The 13416-nt window shown below is 43.9% G+C and overlaps 1 protein-coding gene across 1 annotated transcript in view; it reads right to left on the bottom strand.

The window, feature by feature from the left end:
- Positions 1-1259: 1259 nt before the first annotated feature.
- The window catches only part of LOC146173919 (protein CIP2A homolog), a 58491-nt gene continuing 46334 nt past the window's right edge, over positions 1260-13416 (bottom strand). The window contains exons 14-21 of the mRNA XM_084584221.1: positions 11494-11556; positions 10711-10821; positions 9759-9830; positions 8517-8641; positions 7201-7314; positions 4790-4872; positions 2514-2653; positions 1260-1662 (exon numbers count right to left, since the gene is read on the bottom strand). Of these exons, the coding sequence (XP_084440347.1) occupies positions 1519-1662; positions 2514-2653; positions 4790-4872; positions 7201-7314; positions 8517-8641; positions 9759-9830; positions 10711-10821; positions 11494-11556 (852 nt within the window). The 3' untranslated portion in view covers positions 1260-1518. The remainder of the gene's footprint in view (positions 1663-2513; positions 2654-4789; positions 4873-7200; positions 7315-8516; positions 8642-9758; positions 9831-10710; positions 10822-11493; positions 11557-13416) is intronic.

Raw genomic sequence — 13416 nt, forward strand, 5'->3', positions numbered from 1 at the left:
AAACTAATTATTATTATTATGATACACTGTGGCTTTTCTGTTTTTTCACGATTCGATATAGCAGTATTTAAAATATCCCAGCTAAAGTAATACTCATTGCTGACTTAAACACCCACTGTCTGTTTGCGTGGTCCTTAACGCAAGCTCGTATGGTCAATACATCCCTTCAGTGAAGGCAAGTGTGCAAAGATCAATGAATTTCGCGCAATGCAACGAGAACAAAGAATTTGCTACAGTGCGAGAAAAACACCAGCTTCTAGAGGTGGTAGGATGATACTTGCCGGCCTTGTCCCTTCTTTCCTCTCTGCAGGAAAGCTAGCAGCCCTTTCAATGTACCTGCCAAGTCCTCAGCTGATGCTCAGCTGTAGTGACATTCCGGTTTTAATCGCTTGCTCGTCCGTTGAGACTGAGATTCCATCTTGGCTTCCGGCTGATAACTGTGCAGACGACACAATTCCGGCAGTCAGAGTGATGTCATGCATGCTGCACCCCTGCGGACTGCCCCAACTGAATAAGGCTTACATTGCAATTGTTGCGTTATTTTGAAGGCTTGCAGCAAGTTTGTCACTTTCATGGCAAGTATGGGCATTCGCCATGGAAATCATTAAATGCCCCATGAAGTTCAGTACTCCTCTTTCCATTGTCCCTTCATTTCATGCACCTCTGTCATGGCAACCAGCCGGTTTGGCAGCAGTCATGAAACTGCCCTAGAACACCATCAAAATGAAGCCACAGACTGCCAGTGGCCACTGCTGATCTGTGTGCTGACTTTAGCCCCTAGATAGCAGAAATCCTCAGAAAATTGATTAGTCTCCAATTAAGTTGTCCATGCAGTGGAACCATCAGGGCTTTGTTTGAACTGGCTTTTCTTGAAAACTAATTTTCTATATTGTGCTTTTGGTTTAGATAGCCATGCGGGGTTCAGCTAAACCTGTTACAATGATTTAAAGTGAATTCCTTCACCATTTTAGTTTAAAACTGAGCAGTCAAACAGTGTTCATGACATTGCAAATCGGCATGAAATCACTCAAGGTGTACAGAAAGTGCAATTATTATTTAACTGCCATTTCGGCTTATTAGGCAGACTGGTTCAAAACATGGTTAAGTAAAAAAACTGAGTTTCGTTCAAGTTCTCAGAAGTTGTGTTCAGTGGGTGGGCTCAGTCAGAAAACCAAATTGAACTGCACTAGCAGCTTCCGGCTCAATTGCTGGGAAACAAAAAAAAAGCGCAAAATGCATTGCCATCAACAACACGAAAATGTCCAAACAGCTTCTGTTTATTGTACATATCTGTAAAAATTCTATAAAACTATGAGACCCCAGGGAACTGGCATGTCCGGTAGACGAAGGACAGAACAGAAATAGACATAATAAATAAGCCATGATTGGGGGTGATGTCTGTGAATTACACATTCTGCCAAATCCCCAGGGCCTCCTTAGTCTGAAAATGTTGCTAGCAGGCGGCATGCATGTTAAGGGTTACATTATGTGAAAGTGAGAAGAAAAAGAGGGGTCGTGTCACACGAGGCCAGCGCTGATGCTTTGGATCATCTCCTGCATCTTCTTCAGCTTGTCCAGGTCGGCGCTCATCTTGGCAACCTGGTTGCTCTTGCTCTGCAGAGCTTCCTCTTTCTTCCGCAGCTGCGCTTCCAGATTTTGCACCTGTGCAAATACCATACAAAACAAGTACCTCCTAAGCCAATGTTTCTCAAACTGGGGTCCGCAAAGCGATTTTCGGGAGCCGCGAAACCCATGCCCACACAAATAAAAAAGAAAGCTCGCGTGACAGCTTTGGCTTGGCTAGACACAGTTTGGAGGTTTAAAATCACGGATGTTAAAAACCAACTTTAGTTTCTCATAGTGAAAGAAACAACAGGAGTGAGGAAATGGAAAGTGCGTGCGAAAGAGAGAGAGGGGGAGAGCGCCTACGGCGTTTGTTGATGCCAGCATTGGTGAGACTTGAGCTATGGCTGCACAACTGGATGGGGCTGCAATGCAAAGAGTTTCGAGTGTCTAACATGCAAGCGAGTGGCATAACATTGGGAGGAGTTGAATCATGCAGATCAACGCCGATGCGTCGCCTCTTCCCCACGCCCTCTCCAGGCCTTAACGTATTGGATTATGAAATGTGCGTTTTTCAGAGACAAGTTTAGCCTTGACAATACATATTCCATGACCTGCTCCCAGAGTTACAGCAGCAGTCCGCCCCTGCCCTTCCCCATGGTCTCAAGAGGTACCCCATCACTTGCAATGGCCCACAAGGGATCCCTGCACATCCATAGCCTGGAACCACTTGTCCTAAGGTAAGGTCACAGCCAATGTTGCTGCTTTACTTCACTCAAGTTATATTGGTCATGAGTATGTACACGTTCCAATGGGATGCACGATGGTCACTGAAACAAGTTCGAAATATCGCGAAATTCCAAATTACTGGAGTTCGATAAATCAGTTGGCTACTGTATTCTCCCAAGTTTAGCCAGGAATGCCCTCTCGCTCGCCCCTCTTTTGCTCACCTGTTGTTCCAGTTCTGCTTTGTCCTTCTGAAGAGAGCTGATGTCTCCCTGCATTCCCTTTTTCTCGGTATTGAGAGACTTGACGAGCACCACCTTTTCATCCAGGCTGCCCTGGAGCTTGTGTATGCATTTGGCTTGGTCTGGAGGGGGTCAGGCAAAATAAAGGGAAGGGATTGAAACATAGTGGGTGAAAGGAGGCGGAAATAATGGTAAAAAATACAACGAAATAATAAAATTTTCCCCTGTTTAAGAAACACCACAGACTGAGATGAACAGAGTATAGTAAAGGCCTCTGACAAAATTGCGATTTTTCACAGCTGCACACAATGCTTGAATTTGCGCCTACTATTGAGCGTGGCAGGACCACAACTGCGTCACAATAGCGGAAGTCTCAGCAACTTCTTTCACCGCGCACTGTGGTACACATGGACCTTCTGCACATAGGTGTCACACGTGAAGGGACATTGCCTCAAAAAGGGTGAACAGCATGCGACGTGTGTGAAATTTCGGCACGGTGGGAGAGCACTGATGCCGTGTGGGTGAAAGCGATGCAGGCGTGTGCATTGGTACCAGTGCAGCACGATATCTTTAGGAAACAAAAATTTTCATCATCATCAGCCTGACTATACCCACTGCAGGGCGAAGGCCTCTCCTATATTTCTCCAATTAACCCGCCGGGGTGGCGCAGTGGTTACGGCGCTCCACTACTGTTCCCAAGGACGCGGGATCGAATCCCGGCCTCGGCGGCAGCTTTTCGATGGAGGCGAAAAGCAAGGTGCCCGTGTGCTGTGCGATGTCAGTGCATGTTAAAGAACCCCAGGTGGTCGAAATTTCCGGAGTCCTCCACTACGGCGCCTCTCATAGCCTGAGTCGCTTTGGGACATTAAACCCCAAAAACCAAACCAAACCAAACCAATTAACCCGGTTCTGTGCTAGCTGTATCCACTTGACCCCTGAGAACTTCTTTATCTCATCCGCCCACCTACCTTTCTGCCGCCCCCTGCTACGCTTTCCTTCCCTTGGAATCCAGTTTGTTACCCTCAGCGACCATCGGTTATCCTCTCCTCGCACTACATGTCCTGCCCATGCCCATTTCTTCTTCTTAATTGCTACTAGAATGTCAGTAACTTGAGTTATTTCTTTGACCCACTCTGCACGCTTCCTATCTCCTAATCTTACTCCTACCATTTTTCGTTCCATAGCCCTCTGGGTTGTCCTCAACTTAAGTAGAACTCTCTTGGTTAGCCTCCACGTTTCAGCCCCATAGGTGAGTACAGGCAAGATGCAACTGTTGTATACTTTCCTCTTGAGCGATACCTGCAAGCTGCTAGTCATAATCTGCGAGTGCTTGCCAAATGCGCTCCATCCCAATCTTATTCTTCTTGTTATTTCTTTTTCATGGTACGGATTTGCGGTTACTACCTGTCCTAAGTAGACGTATTCGCTTACTACTTCCAGTACTTCGCTACCTAATGCAAACTGCTGTTCCTTCCCGAGGCTGTTGAACATTACCTTAGTCTTCTGCATATTGATTTTCGAGCCTACCTTTCTACTTTTCCTGTCTAGGTCATCAATCATTATTTGCAGTTCATACCCAGAGTTGCTTAGCAAGGCAATGTCAACAAAAATTTTAGGAGGCATCTGAGGCAGCTTAGGTGTAGTAAGGTAGAAGTTTTTATTTTTTTTTCTTTATTTTTTTGTGTGGCTTTTGGCTAATGATTACCAAATGTTTAGGTACCTTAGCCAATTTAGCCAACGTTGCCTAGATATATGGAGACTGTTGGATTGGCTATAGATCTGTCTTGTTTGACACATTTGTTCAGACGCCACTTATGAGCCAAGAAAACCTTTCGCCTTAAAATAAAAAAGGGAGTTGGGAGATAGTCCGAATTAATGGAGACCGGCTTGATGAGGTTTTATCGTAAATTTTGAGAGCGGTCATGAAGCCTCCAATGACAGCACAGAGAGCGATGACCAAAAAGTTGCAGTGTTGTAGCAATCTTTTCGCAATATGTTTGTTTGGAAAACACAATGACCACTGCTTGCATATGTGTAACTGTGTAGTCACACTTTTTTCAGGTCAATATGCTGGTTATACAGGAGGATGTTTTATTTTTTTTTACTTTACAGGGTTCAAAGTTTGGCATGCACACATTAAGGTGGTAGGTAATAGTATGTGCAAAGATGCAGTACACAAGGCAGGAAGCCTGGGGAGTCAAAAGTAGTCCTCTGACTAATGAAGTGAGAAAAGTGGAGCCCTAAACACACTCACTGACCTTTCATTTTGGTCTCATATTCCTTGAGCAGCTTCTCCTGGTTCTGATTGGCCAACTCGAGCTCTCCGTTTGCCTTGGTCATTCTAGCCGGAGATAAAGAGAACAAAATTAGACCGAACATCACGGTTACCTCCAGCTAAAGTCTACCACTGTCAAGGCAAGACAACCAGACATAGCGCTCAGTTCAAACTTCCTTCAGGCCATGCATCCGCAAACTGGGTCCTATAAAGCCCATAGAGGGTGTTTGTAACACTTGTGTATTCCCTGAGCACCCTAAATACGCTAGGTTCCTCAGCCTCTCTGGAACAAGTTGGATTACCTTGGATAAAAAAAAAAAAAAAAGTGATAGCCCCCGAGTTAAGCACTAGGCCTAACAGAATAAATACAAATTCCTCATTAGTACACTCTCGACGCACTGCATGTGATTCATCGGCTGGAAAATAGTATGGGCCTAAGATAGTGGCCGCATCTCACCTAAGCATACATGGTGGCAGCAAATGGCATTATTACGCCCATTTATTTTCTTTTTTTTTTTACAAAATATTTTTAAATGTTACAGAGATGCCTGCAGCCCGACTTGTGTGCTGCCCTCACGCTAGAGAATGCCCCCTGTTCGTCAGTATCAATGCAAAAATATTTTTCAGATCATGGCTCTGAAACAACAAAAAACTGCGTGTAATAGACTAGATCAGTATACTTGCCCACAATGGGCAAAATGTTGATGAGGGCAAGGCTGCCATTTTGGATCACCTCTGAGAGCATCAATAACGCTGCAGAGTTTTGGGAAGGCTTCACACTATGCAGACTTCCACTTTTCTGCAGGCAGAAGTGCACTACGATACAGGCAAGGTTTGATAAGCATGCAACAACAGGACAGAAATGAGAGCACTTTGCAGTCACTTCTAGCAAGATTCCTCGTCTGTATGTTTATGTAACCTGTAAATATGTTCGAACTAATAAACTTTCATTTTAGCTACAAATCACTCACACCTAACTTGGGAGTACTTAAGCCAAGTGACCCGGGCTTCAAATTCTAGTACCAGGTAGCGGCAGTTATTTTTAATTATTATTATCATTCATTTAGAGCACTTTTGAAAGAACCACAAAGAAGCTTCACATAAGTGGCAGAAAAATTTATGGGCTAGCATTAAGCATGAGAAAGAAGGACAAGCCTAAACATAAGATAATGCACCACAACTTGTAAGTGTCATAGATGGCCATACAGTTGAGCCGCTTATAAATATAAACGAACCTATAACCCCAGGGGTAGCATCTGATGTGTCCAAGGTTAGCAGAAACTGTAGTTTTCTGCCACAGCCAAAAATGCAATTAGAGTCAAAAGTGGAACTCAGTTTTTTTAAATGGTCTGTTTGCGTGTCTGCTCTTTGCTCTGAACAGTGGTCGTGCAACTCTCACAAGGATCACTGCTGCCGACGAGCTGCTTCGGGGATGCGCTATTTCCAATTATGAAATGAGCCTTCGCAGCAACTGGCATTAGGTTGGCCACCAATTACTGACCAAGGTACGAGGATGCAGCGAGAAAGCCAGTGAAACACACATGAATTAACCAACTGCGCCCCATTGAATGCTCGCTGCTTCCATGCTGCAGGGTTTGGGGGAACTGGCTATCTGAGCAAACAAAATGTGTATCACGGACTTCTGACAAAATTGTACTCAACAACTTAATTAGGCCTACTTGATGCTAATAAAAGACTAAAGCACACATTTAAAGTATTAACTAAATGTCGGAAGGTGTGACGAAACAAATCTGACCGATGCTGAACGAGTGCTAAAACCTGCTGCTGCTGCACGTGTGCCCATGCTTTCCCAAGCTAAAGTGGCATTAAATTTTTTCTGCTGTGTTAAATTTTTTTTGGTTGGGGGAAAACTTACTGGTTTCTTTTTGCAGAGGGCACAGTGGAAGTTAAAACAATTTTTGGTCATCACACTGGTGGAAAGCACACGTCTATAATTGCGGGGCTAAGTTTACGCCTCCTTGTTTGCACGCTCAGTCATTCACTGTATCTTACAATGCAATGGCATTACCCTAACTCATATTTTCATGGTAGCACTACCCTTGTTATAACTGAGGCAGTTTTACGTAGGCTTAGCTGCATCAGAAAAACAGTAACTAAACAAATGTTGCCTGCAGAGCACCGAATAAACTGAGTGATTCCGAAATTTGCATTTAGGTCTATATAAGCCAAGTTGCTTCGAAATGGGGACAGTGACAAATTACGGCGAGTCCACCAGAGAATGCTACTGACTGCTGTGAAACGACTGGCTTGCATAATATAAGATGTTGTGTGTAATGGTACTCAGCATTTGAGCAGCTGGCAATTAGTTTCAGCTGACATCCATTATCGTGAAAGCTAAGGCAGTAAAAGTTAATCGGTGAACGACGGTCGTACGCTTCGAGCTTGAACTTCATGGACTCTCCGTGCTTTTGGAGCATGGCGATCATCTCTGCCTGCGACTTGATCTCCTGGTGTGCTGATTCAAGGCTTTTGAGGGCCACCTCCAGCCTGCAGGAAGAACAACAGAGACCAAATTGAACATTCTTCTCTTCCTCACTTCAAAAACAGCGAAAACAATGTGACACAGAAAAAGCTCAGTAGTTTGCAGATCACGATAACTCAAACTGCCAGTGCAATCCCAATCAGCAACCATCTAAGTCTAGAACAATGGATGCTTGCTAATGCTACCGTATAAACCGTATTATTGGTCGAGTGGGAATATAGGTCACCCCCTTACTGTGAAGTACATATATTTACAACATCGGCTGTGTCCCTGCATCACCGAAGCTACGATCTCACTCCAAACTTCAGTAGCATCATCGGAAGACGACTCTTTGCACTTCCCAGAGTGCGTCATCTAGTTCAATCACGCATGTTGCTTACGCAGCATTTTTTGAAAGGCTGCATGCGAACAGCTGATCTTGCCCACGGCGCCGCACGCTCTTTTTTGAAATGCCGAACTGTCATCAAGAGAGCGGCCATGCTGCCGTTTGCTTCGGCGAAAATCAGTTTTTCCAGAAACCGACTGTAAAAACTGCCTCCACATGCCACTGTTTATTGCTAGAGAGGATTTTATACTCTCATAGGTCGAACGAAAGAGTGCACGCGAAGATAAATGTGCTTTGAATGGAAAAAATAATGCCAGCAACTACAGGATGTCAATACGGTTTTGGCTATCCGTTCACGAGGAGGCACGCCACTTGTTGCTAGACTGTGCCTCAAATTCTACTAAAGACCGCTATATAAGACGAGGGACAACTTCTCGCTTTTTTTTTAGAGAACAATTTTTACCTATATTCCAGTTTATATGGTGATTGGGACACTGTTGGTCTCACACGGATGAATTTGAACCTGAGTAGAACATGCTGCCAGGCTAGATGTATGCGCGATTCTGCAGTATTGTAGCATGAAAAGAACACATGCATGTACGGGACACAAATGCAAACCAAACTGACAACTATACTGAATGAATGCCAGTGATCATTTGGTGGTTGTCAGTTCAATCATAGGCCAATTGGCGCTTACACCGCAATCTCCCGCCTTCGGTTTGAGTATGGCTTCAGTGGCTAGAACATTGGTCTTTTCCTCATAGCTTTTTTCGTGTCCTATGTAAAGCCACACTACAGGCAGTTAGTGCGCGGCATGCTTATGATAGGATGCAGGAGCCGTCGGGCAGGTTCCGGATGCGAAGATGAGAGTCGAGACATCACCTCTTCGCCCTGACATCGAGGTCGTTGTTCCTCTGCTCCAACTCCTCCACGTGCGCCTTCAAAGCCTTGATCTTGGCACGCGAGGCCTTCAAGCTCTGCACCGTCTCTTCATTGCGTTTCTGCACCTGAAAAAAAAAAATTATGACGCAAGATTCAATGTTACCGTACTGGCTTTTAAAATTAAGGAAGCAAATGACCTGGTTATTATTATGGTTATTATGGCCTGCTAATTATCGGTTTTAGCAAAGTAAGTGCAAACTTCGACTGGCCGCGCTTCATTTCAGGGACATTATTTTATAACGAGAAGACCGAAAAAGAGATATACCTGTCAAGATATCGGCTTACGTGCAAGGGTCAGAACTGATAGTTAGCATAAAAAACTGCAAAACAAAGTGTGAAAAACAATTTACATACATCTTTTTCTCACTTTCAAGTTTCAAGAAGTTGAGCGAGTTTTCAGCATTCGATATCAAAATTATTTGTTTCGCTAGCTGCGCTATCTATGACGAGACCATGAAAACTCTAAACTGCACAACTGTTTGTGACAACAAATGGTGGCGCCATTTGTCCACCGATCTTCATCATGAAGGAAAGCGGGCATAGTACTCTGTTTGCTCCGTTGAGGTGAACAAAGCTTGGCTTCGATTGCAACTTCCAGGTATCTTGATTGAAGAATTAATTTCAGCTGACAGATAAGAAAATTATGGACTGCTTCATGTTGCCCGAGGAGGACACCAGCAGCAACAGCGAAGGTGACGAATTGGGTGAAGAACCACCGACAAGCAGCATTAACGCCATGGATACTGTCAGGAGGATTCGAGAGAACTCGAAGAAACTGCTGCGAGCTAAAACTATCAAGGTACAAAAAGGCCTTCTAATCCGTTGACACTGTGGAAGAGTTCCCTATTGTCAACATTGCGGAAAGACACCAGACGAAGATCACTTCCATATTCAAATAAACGAGACCGTAGACCTTTCTGTGTTTCGACTATTCTTGTGAAGTGCCACAAGGAGACAGGTAAGGATTATGTCGCTCATAGCGAAACTGAAGTCTGGAATAGTGCATTTTGGTATTCAAATGTTACACGAGCCTGATTGCTAATTGTTACTGCTCATTTTTATGTGTACTGACACAATAAATATCATAAATATCATGGCTAATTTATCATCCAGATGCTACTTTACTATAATTATGTTTTAGCACAAAATATTTCTGTATTGAGTAAAGAAACACAAACTTACCTCATCCACCTTTTCTTGAGAGTCCTCGATGCGTCGTTCAGATGATCGAAGCAGACTGCGGAGGTCCTCAACCTGAAAACATTGGAAACGAGGAGCACGAATTGAAGAAGGCACTGCCCCCCCCCCCCCCCCCTTTTTTTTCACTTGCACCGTGACTCAATACAATGTCGTTTTAAAGCAGTTTGCACCCTCAAATGTTCCTCTGGAAGAAAGCCTGTGATAAAGAAGCATTTACGACAACCTATTGACGTGAATACAACTGGTAAGTTGGTCCGACACTTTATAGCACTGCGCTTCAAAATGACCAGTCTCTCAGTTTACATGTCTGCACTGAGAACAGTTTTTGCATGTTCATGTGAACTGCTCCCAAAATTACAAAACAGAGATTCACAAAATGGCTGGACTGCAAGACTGCATACAGGCCCATTCAATATGAAAGGAAACAAGTTTGTACAAAAACTTTCCAGCTATTTTTTCAGAAATGATGAGTACGACTTGCGCATATTATACACCAACAGGAAAGCTAGTCTAAAAAAAGGAACACATGTGCTTGTCACCGACAATTATGCAGTAATAACAAACTGAATGCTCAGGTGTTGCTCCTTTTCATTAGGAAAGAACCAGTTTGGTTTAGTTTACGGGGTTTAACGTCCCAAAAAAACTCAGAGTATGCGAGACGTTGTAGTGAAGTGCGTGGCTTAAAAACACCACGCGACAAATGGCCGAGGGTGATGCGTCTCTGAGGAAGGAGCACCTTCCAGTGCGTGGTGCGGAGTTTGATATACGACGCAGCTTTCCTATACTTTTACATGGGATTTACAAGGCAATATTTCGCGAGTTCGTTATAACCAAAATGCGAATTATCCGGGTTCAACTGTAAAACCTAACAGTGTGTTCGCTGCATTCTGATCACCGCCTGCAGTGAACAACCAACGTGAGAACAAAAACCAACCTCTGCCTCATTCTTGGCCTCGATGCAGCGGTATTTAGTGACCAGGCGATCGGACTGCTGCAGGGCGAGCGTCTTCGCCTCCAGGAGTTGCAGGAGCTCCTCTTCCCGCGTCTTGCAAAAAGGAAAAAGTATGAAAGCAAAGGACAATGAAACCTAGCCTGTAGAAACACTTGATAAGTTGCAGAAAAACACAAGGGAGCCATTGATCCTTCATGACAATAAAAAAAGATGACCGCGCCATTCACACGATGCACGAGTAGTTTTCATGTTGTATATTAAGGAGTTCATTGACATGGAGAACTTGGTAGGTTGCATCAGCGATGCAATAGATTGTAGGGTAATCAGTCAAGTGAACTCGTTATATGATGGCGTGATTAAATGGAGACATTGATGACGATGACGAGATCTTAAAGGAGGTATGTCCGAGAATAACGGCTCATGCACAGAAAACAAAATGCCGCCATTCACTTGCAAAACTGTAATTTCAAAGCAAGCGAATAAACAAATCTATAAACGGCAAAACTCAGTGTGGTTTGAGGGTAGGTTAGTCGAAAAGGTACGGCAACTGTCACCCTGGGAGCACACGTGAGCTGTTGGTGATGGCGGCGATTCCAATTGAAATGGTGCGCGTATTTCGACCAGAGATCTCCATGGGTGAAAGGCTGCGTGTAGTGAAGGCCACACATAAGGCCATGGGAAAATCCAGTGGGTAGCCAACGGCGCCAGTCGTGCGGACTGCGCCGGAAAAATCCTTGCCACCCATAGCAAACGTCACGAGCTCACCTTTAGCTTGGAGATCTTGTTCTCGTAGACGGCCAAGATCTCCGACTGCTTCAGGTCGCCCATCTGTGAAACAGGTGAGAGAAGGAAAAGGTTTCAAATGCAAATTCACTGTTGTGATGTATGTTGATATTGTCATAACAATAGGCTGCTTCACATCTGAAATAGCGCACCATTAGGGTACGACAATGCACAATTATTTTGACTGAACATGATTGGCCCTGTAGCTAATAAAGTAAAAGCTCGCTAATTCGAACTTCACGGGACCGGGGAAAAAGTTTCAAATTATCCAATGTTCAAATTATCGAATGCCCTCGAAAAAACTGACAGGAACCATTTGCATTACGATAAATATACCGTATTTACTCGTGGTACGAATCCACTTGCATAATGAACACCCCCACCCCTGCTTTCGACCTAAGAATTTGAAGAAAAAGAAAAAAAAAAAGGCGTCAGCCGTAAGCGCTTCTCTCCGTTTGTGCTATCCCGGTCCACAACGCAATTCTTGGCAGTGCGCCAAGATGCTGCGCAGCGATAACATCACGGTAAGCTTACCTTTTGACGTTAGCTTAAAAATTCGAATTATCGAGGTTCGAATTAACGAGCTTTCACTGTACATGAAAATTACAACATCTGCTGCTAATGCGAGTGTCACAAGCACTGTTTGTGGTGATGCTGAGGGCAAAGCTAGTTCCAGAGCGGAGTCTCTGCCATGCACCTGGAATGAACAAGTCTGAAAAGGGTTGGAGGATATTTCTTGCCAGCTTGCTTACTGCATGTTTTCACCGAAATGTATACTTCGATGGCATACACTATTTGGGGTGCTTTCGAATTCACTTAACACAGATCTAGCCTGTAGCAGGTAAAAATAACCACAGCAACAATAATGTATATATCAAACATGCAACCGTAAATCAAACGTGAGAATGCCAGTGAAATATCGGCAACCCCTTCGTGTGCAGAGCAGTAAATAAATGGGCTGTATGCGTGAAAGCATTCACCTTTCTAATTTGCCAATTTTCTACGGTGCTCGTGAATAGATGAATGCAAACTGCTGTGGTAAAACATCTCAGTACGTATGTTGCTCCCATGCAATCAGTCCTTTGCTTTTGATACTCGTGAATGTCACAGATATGCGTAAACGTTTGTCAACTGATATTTCCGAAATATAAGAATGTCAAAGTGTGCCAATGAGCAACCCACAAATTTTTATGTTTTTCTCGAACAAGGTGACTGAGTGCAAACAGAAATGCAGCCTGTCTCCACTCAATTCCAGTTTTTGAAGTGTAAACTTCAAAGCTCTCCAACTCAAGTTTTATGACAGGCAAGATTATAATTTTACCCTTATTGCATTTCTTATGTTGAGAGCAAGAAATGGCACTACATATTATATAAGAGCACAAGGACTTGGTTTACACGATTAATATTAACTGGCACATTTAATGTTACATGGTTACATGGTTCCCGATGTTTCATACGTGTGGCTTATAAGCAAAAAATCTCATTAAAACCTTCTGTAATAATTGCTTCAAACCAGTACAGTAAAACCCCTTTGGTCAAATATTTAGGGGAATCCCCCAAGGTGGAGTAGATTTGTAATAAGGGAGTAATTACTCATTGCATCCACCCAAGCACAGCCATACGGCTACAAAGGAAAGCTAAACAGCTTTCTCAGAAACTTCGTAGTTAAAGAAAAATTCGTCCTGATCCAGGAATCGAACCCGACACCACTGCCTTTCCGGGGCAGTCACTCTACCGACTGAGCTAACCAGGACGGTCAGCAGATCAGATGGTAGGGCGAGAGCGAATTGATCTATAACTCGAAGTGGGAATAGTGTTGGTCAAATATTTAGGGGAATCCCCCAAGGTGGAGTAGATTTGTAATAAGGGAGTAATTACTCATTGCATCCACCCAAGCGCAGCCAT

Source organism: Amblyomma maculatum, chromosome 11 (genome assembly GCF_055883805.1).
Source record: "Amblyomma maculatum isolate TAMU_Amacu chromosome 11, ASM5588380v1, whole genome shotgun sequence".
NCBI classification, from domain to species: domain Eukaryota; kingdom Metazoa; phylum Arthropoda; class Arachnida; order Ixodida; family Ixodidae; genus Amblyomma; species Amblyomma maculatum.